This window comes from Pterocles gutturalis, unplaced genomic scaffold, assembly GCF_000699245.1.
Source record: "Pterocles gutturalis isolate BGI_N339 unplaced genomic scaffold, ASM69924v1 scaffold40572, whole genome shotgun sequence".
NCBI classification, from domain to species: domain Eukaryota; kingdom Metazoa; phylum Chordata; class Aves; order Pterocliformes; family Pteroclidae; genus Pterocles; species Pterocles gutturalis.
This window is the reverse complement of record NW_010116854.1, coordinates 1,627-8,473: the sequence shown is the minus strand read 5'-3', so window position 1 is coordinate 8,473 and position 6,847 is coordinate 1,627. Positions and strand designations below refer to the sequence as shown.

The 6,847-nt window shown below is 45.8% G+C and overlaps 1 protein-coding gene across 2 annotated transcripts in view; it reads left to right on the top strand.

Moving 5' to 3' along the window:
• The window catches only part of DCTN4 (dynactin 4 (p62)), an 8,952-nt gene extending 2,408 nt beyond the window's left edge, over window positions 1-6,544 (top strand). The window contains exons 4-13 of one of the 2 annotated variants that reach the window (XM_010075621.1): window positions 1-49; window positions 657-677; window positions 1,599-1,672; window positions 2,026-2,138; window positions 3,459-3,568; window positions 3,801-3,874; window positions 4,292-4,346; window positions 4,829-4,936; window positions 5,335-5,432; window positions 6,125-6,544. The exon at window positions 1-49 is cut by the window's left edge and continues 86 nt beyond it. In XM_010075621.1, coding sequence (XP_010073923.1) covers window positions 1-49; window positions 657-677; window positions 1,599-1,672; window positions 2,026-2,138; window positions 3,459-3,568; window positions 3,801-3,874; window positions 4,292-4,346; window positions 4,829-4,936; window positions 5,335-5,432; window positions 6,125-6,338 — 916 coding nt within the window. In that variant the 3' untranslated portion in view covers window positions 6,339-6,544. The remainder of the gene's footprint in view (window positions 50-656; window positions 678-1,598; window positions 1,673-2,025; window positions 2,139-3,458; window positions 3,569-3,800; window positions 3,875-4,291; window positions 4,347-4,828; window positions 4,937-5,334; window positions 5,433-6,124) is intronic. The other variant, XM_010075622.1, reaches the window with a different exon arrangement.
• The last annotated feature ends 303 nt before the right edge of the window (window positions 6,545-6,847 follow it).

Here is a 6,847-nt window from a genome sequence, read left to right as displayed (position 1 = left end):
TCGGAAGAAGCTGGTGCGACGCCGAAACTACATGCCCCTCGCCTTTTCGGTGAGCTGGGAGTACTGTGCTCTCAGAGCAGGAAAAGTGATGCACAACAGCCTCAGCTTGGAAAATTAGATAGTTGGTAGCATGATAGGGCTACTCAGCTTTTTTTTTTTTTTAAATTGAGAACAATGTGAAGAAAATGTGCTAGAGCACACGGGTTTCTTTGGGGACAAGTGGTTTTACACCCATTGTTGTGTATTACATTGTCTCTCTCTAATAGTCCTCTCTGATAATGCCGGAAGGGTTTATTCTTGCCATGCAAAGGAAAATGTTATCCAGCCAGGAAATGCAGTGTAACTGCAGTCAGGATACCAGTGGTAGCTCTTTCTCAGGACAGTTGCATACCACAGCTCACTAACAGTTGGATCAGGATTGTCTGGCACTTTTCTGCATGACATCTCAACTGAAATTAACCTTAAGACTTGGTCTTGGCCTGAATGACTTGTTTATTGTAACTGGCAGGTAAATGCTTGCTTTATTTAGCTGGGTGACTCCGCATATGCTTGCTACTTCTTAATTAACTGTGCTTGCTCTGTGCTCTTGCTTGTGTCTTATGGCTGCGTTTTTTGTCTCCGTTGCTACCTGCTGCTATTTTGGGGGCTCTCCGCAGCAACACACTATACACGTAGTGGTAAGTCTTTTCACAGTTTCTGCTGGTGTTAAAGCTCTCATAGTACCAACTCAAGGGCAGTAACAGATCCTACTCTTCACCTTGCCTCAGGGCCTCTGATTTGGATGTGCCTAGAAAAGACGCACTTGAAGGCTAACTAGTTAGAGGGTAACATCTGTTACAAAAAAGATTTTTTTGTTATTTTACAAATAGGGCAGTGTCTTTGGGTAAGTAATGTACACTTGAAAATACATCCTTCACAAAGCTTGGCTGAGATGCAGCTGTCTGTCTGCCTGAGGCAGTGACACCAACATTAGTCTTCTGATCCATGAAAAATTACCAGGATAGGCTGATGCTCAGATTTCTCACTGGGTCAGAGTTCGGGTTTTCAGTCGTGCCTAGAAGGAAGATTTCTGCCTCCAAGCACCCTGTGTACAGTTTAGCTGCAGAAAGCTGAGCTATTTCTGACAATTCGTGGTGCCTGGTGAGAGAGACCTGTAGGTAACACGGCTTATAGGAGGCTGAACCTTCCAGCTGCTGCTAGTAGTGCTGCAGAGCATTTCAGATGGATGCGTACCCGTGTCGCCCCAGTTCTTTTGGCGGTTGAGCTCTCATTCTGCATTACTTGACATGGAGTTGCTCTGAAGAGAAGATAAGGGAAAATGTGTCAGTAGTGCAGGCTAGTGATTTGAGGAAAGAGCAAAAGCTTTATAAGCAGTAGCCACATCTGTCCCCATCTGCAATGTGGTGGTAATTGTTTTCTCCTTACTAACAGTTTGAGCAGAAAAAAAACCATGGGAAGCATTGAATACCTTTCCCTTTTTGCTTTCCTTTGCTTGTCTCCTTATGCTTGTCATGCAGCTCAAAGGATGAGTTTGCAGTAAGTCTTTCTGTCCTGGCAGGAAGCAGACCTGAAGCTGACAGTTCCTTTTTTCCTTGTAGGACAAATACGGCTTGGGAACCAGGCTTCAACGCCAGAGGCCTGGAGCGCCAATCAGTGCCCTCGCTGGACTCTCGTGAGTCTCAGGGTTGGGGCTGTCTCTGTGGGAAGGATGGGGGGTGTTGGCAAGAGAGCAATAAAGCAACTTCAGAAAGATTATGACCATATTAGCAAATAGCAGTGAAAAGAGCTTTCTTCTTTGGAGTGTTAGAGACATGTCAAACCCTTGGGCATCTCTGTGCAGCAGCTCCAGATGTTTTGCTTTCTCCTAATAGATAAAAGTGACTGCTCACCTCCTTGTGCAGTTACTATTGTCTTGCAGTCTCAGCTCTTGCTGCCTTCTGTGTTACAATGCAGTCACTGCTGTTGCTGTCTGTCAGAGCACGCGTCCTGCATTTTATGACGAAGTTGTCCCCCACTTTGCTTCAGGCTGAAAGAAGGAGAGGATCAGAAGGAGGTCAAGATTGAGCCAGCTGATGCAGTGGAAGAAGTGGAACCTCTTCCTGAGGATTACTACACAAGACCAATCAATCTGACAGAAGGTAACACTTTAATATTCTGTCACTTTTTGGCCCTTGCATGTTATAACATGGGCAGTGCCTGGAAACTGGTCAGTGGGGTTCCTAATGGCCCAAGGTTTTAGCGATTTTTATGCTGGGATTGAAATGGTGGGAAATTTGTGACTTTTTAAACTGTAACTTTGAATGCAGCCTTGGGTTCATGTTGTGCATGGAAAGCTCAGAGCCAAATACGTCAGGCCTCTTAACATTTGTTTCATTTTCTTGCTGACCTTCATTTCTCTCCATGTGAGAAAGTGTCAACTTCTGGATACAGAAAAGAGCTGACATGCTTTTTCAAATAATAGCAGGAAATAAGGAAGTAGCTGAGCTAGTGGGGAGTTGGAACCTTAACTGACCTGTTAAGTAACAATTGCATGGTACTTTGACACTAGCTTGGAACAACTGTGTATGCTTGACAGTTATTTAGCTGGCTCACGACTTAATCCACAAATATTGTAAATTGGTCAGTGAAACTTGTGAGCAAATGGGATAAAGGAGCAGGTACAAGAGGCAAGGTGGACTTCTGCTGAGGTGGCTCTAAGTAGGAGAGATGTTTTCAGTAGTCCTGCAGGCCTACAAAGTCTGCCAATATTAATTAAATAATGAAAAGTTTATGGAAAGGGGTAGATCATCTTGGTCTCCTATTCTCATGAGACTGTCAGAACTGTGGGAGTATGGTGCTGGTAGAGGAGACGACTTTTGTGGTTCCCCACAGGGAGGTAAAGGCTGCCAGGTGGCTCACTGCCTGTTAGATGCTGGGAACAGTGAGGAGCCTGGGTTTTGGGAGAGACCCATGGGAAGCTTGGCTGCTGGAGCTCCTTACTTTGGGAACTATGTAGTCACTAATTCTACGTGTGAGTCTGAGTTATGCAAACTCCTTGCTGAGAAGCTGTATATTATAGTCGTGCAGCACCCAGCTGTGAGGGTAACAAAGCTATGAAAACTGACTTGCCCTTGGGAAGGAAAGAACTTATTTTCTAGATGATTACAAAGTTCTGTTACCACCCCAGCTGAGCTTTGACTAGAGATCAGGGTCCCTTGTTTCTCCTGGGCTGGCACCGATGTTGCTCTAGTGTTACTGTGCCTAGTCAGGGCAGCCCTTTCTGCAACTCCTACCTTCCATTGTTTCTATGCAGTGATACTTGCCAGTGGCTTCTGAATTATTGTGTGCAGATGAAATTAAGTTTCTTAGAGATTGTAGCATGTCTGCACACAGTGTCTGGCACTGTATGTACAACCTAGCTCGAGTTTCAGTGCCTGAGTGAGACATTAATTTGGTGTTGCTTTCTGTTGTGCGCTCAGTGACGACTCTGCGTCAGCGTCTACTGCAGCCTGACTTCCAGCCGATCTGCGCTTCCCAGCTCTACCCACGTCATAAGCACCTCCTGATAAAACGTTCGCTGCGCTGTCGGGTAGGTAATTAAATACAAAAAAAAGTGGTTTTTCCAGGCTCACAGAACTTAGAATAATAGAATCATTTAGTTTGGAAGAGACCTTTAAGTTAATCTAGCACTGCCAAGTCTACCCATAAACCACGTCCCTAAGCACTGCGTCTGCACGTCTTTTAAATGCCTCCAGGGCTGGTGACTCAGCCACTTCCCTGGGCGGCCTGTTTGGTGCTGACTAAAATATCTTTGTGTCTAGAAATGTGAACATAACCTGAGCAAACCAGAATTCAATCCAACATCTATCAAATTCAAGATCCAACTGGTTGCTGTGTAAGTAAGATATGGGGACTGGGGAGAACAACTGCCTATCCGTGCTTAGTTAATGCCTTCTATTTTAATTTCTTTTATACTCTTGATTTGACCTCTTGTATGGTTGTGTCATGTCTTAGGATGGTGTAATCCCCTTTTAAAATATATTTAGCTTATCTATAATAGGTTTACTTCCTGATCTACTAAAAAGTTTGCTGAAGATTTTAGCAGTTTGAAAAAGGCACTGCATGCTGTGCCAGCCCTGCATGGTAGCAGGCTTATATAACAAAATGACACTTAATTTTTCTTTCTAATGTAAGCTAAGCTCTAATAGCATTGAATGAGTTGGATGTCTGTGAATACATCCCTCTACTGCAAGAGGTAGATTATAGACAGCAACACAGTCCATCATGGTAATTCGCTTTGTTCTTGTTGTAGTAACTATATCCCTGAAGTGAGAATCATGTCTATTCCCAACCTGCGCTACATGAAGGTCAGTAGTTTTTTCCAGAAGTGTCTTAGGATGAGACACAGCCTGGAGGTGTGGATGTGGGATCTTTTTGGAAGATGACATGGTGTGATGATTGTTCCCTGAGGGCTTTGCTCACTGTTTGCAGAGGGTGCAGGGTTTAAAGGAGTGGTCAGAATAATACTGCATGTACTTGTCACTCCGCCGGAGGAGATTACTGTGCAGTGTGACATTTGGCATCACAAGCATGTGCCAATATCTGAAGAATAAAGGGTGTGGAGTTGAGATCTTGGCTATATTTCAAAGACGGGTATATCTTACATTAAGAAAGAGTGCTGTATGGTATTGGCGCCTTTCTTACAGATTGGGGGTGTTTGCTATCCATCCCCTGAGTGTATGTGATGCAATTTTGGAGGTGTTGACCAGTACAGAAGATGGAGGTGCTAACAGTAGCAGTGATTTTTGGAGTAACTGCTTCTTGAACTGTGATTCTTGAATCTCTTCAGGAGAGCCAAGTCCTTCTGACTCTGACCAATCCAGTGGAGAACATCACACATGTCACGCTGCTGGAGTGCGAGGAGGGAGACCCTGACAACATCAACAGCACTGCCAAGGTATTGTACCCTCGTGCCGTGTGAGCCTAAGCCTCTCCAAGGCTTTTCACTCCCATTTATCCTTCCACAGCTCACACTTCTCATATGTCCTTCAGTCCTTGCAGACTGTGTTGCGTTTTCCTCCTTGGAGCTTAAATGACTGTCTCCCATGTAAACATCAGATTATAAAGTATTTTGAAACTGTGTCTGCTCATTGAGATCAGAATCCATGGGAGAAATACACTATTTCACTGGTAGACTGGCAACCAGGGAATACCAGAGTGGAGGAAAGCTGAGGAAGGATAATTTTTCTGTTAAACCGCAGTAAAGCAGCCCTCAGAAGGGGAGGGCGCTCTCCTGCTCACGGTGTATGTGGTGATCAGTGCTGAAAGGCTGCTTCTCTTTGTGCTCTGTTTCAGGTGGCAGTTCCTCCCAAGGAGCTTATTCTGGCTGGCAAAGATGCTGCAGCAGAATATGATGAGCTGGCAGAGCCTCAGGACTTCCAGGATGACCCTGAGTGAGTATTGTCTGTTCGGTGGGGTCCTGTCCCTTAAATACTTGGCACTACAACCAAGTAACTCGCTCTTCTCTCTGTCTTCAGCAAGTTTTGGGTTTTTTTTTCAGGTTTTCTTGGTAGAGGGGTGGTGATTTTTGAGGGAGTCAGAGATCAGCAATGAAAATCTTTCTGCTTGTGGTTTGGACTATTCAGGAGGCATTTGTTCCCTCAGAGGCAAGGTGTGGTGTTACAGCAGTTGAGTTACAGGTGGTGGTACTAATTCTCTCCAGGAATACCCTGTGTAATTGTTCCCTTTGCAAGCAGAGAGCTCACAGTAGCAGTGAGAACCACATGGTAGGGTGTGTGACAGAGTTGCCTCCAACCCTCAAAACGCCTCTTACAGAGTGACTTGAGCTTCTGTGGGCCTTCCCCGTTGCACAGCTGGGTACCCCACTCGCACAGCCAAAGCAGGCATGGCCTGTCTGATGGATGTGCCAGCAGCTGTCGGCATGTAGGGGGGTACAGAGGGCTTGTGGGCCCCCTGCAAAAAGAGCAGTGGAGGGGTAAGCTAAGCTAGAAACCAAGGTGGCTGTTCTAGCAGGGCATATTCAGCCATAAACTGAGCATCTCTCCTGTGTGGTGTCAGAATAAATCTCAGCACAATTGTTTGTGAACTTGGCTGACCCACCATTCTTTTGTCTTCTGATTTGTAGTGTCATTGCCTTCAGAAAAGCCAATAAGGTAGGAGTTTTCATCAAGGTCACTCCACAGAAAGAAGAGGGCGAAGTGACCGTGAGTTTCAAGATGAAGCACGAATTTAAAAACCTTGCTGCTCCAATCCGGCCCACCGAGGATGGCGATCACCCCTCTGAGGTAATCTGGCTCACCCATCACGTGGAGCTCAGCCTCGGTCCAGTGCTCCCATAGACGCTCCCAACACTTGCGCCCCGACAGCTGGCTGCAGAACGGACTGTCACAGTGAAGAAAGCACCTGGTGAAACGTTCTGTGAGAGCTCCTTTGTGACATGTGGGTGTGAGCCATGGGCCCCAGCCGGGCTGCAAGGAGGTGGCTGAGGGTGCCGTGGTTTGGGATGGCTTGTTCTTGCTCCTCTTGTTGTAGTGCCCACTAACTACTGCTCTGCTTCCCCACACCGCCACAGGCTAGTTTAACTTGCAGCACGTGTTTCAGCACAGAGAAAGATCTCGTTTTCTCCAGATTCTCACTACACCTGGCTGAATTTGGTTTGATCAACAGGAAGGAACCAATCTTGTTTTTTTCTTCATGTCAGCCCACAAACCTGATGTTACATACTAGATAGTGAACAACTTCTTTTTCACATAGAGCTATGCCCTTCCTGAAAAAGACATTTTAGGAGGTGGCCATGTCTGCTGCGTTATTGGCAGCAGCATGTCGCTTTCTTTTCTTGGTTTTGTGC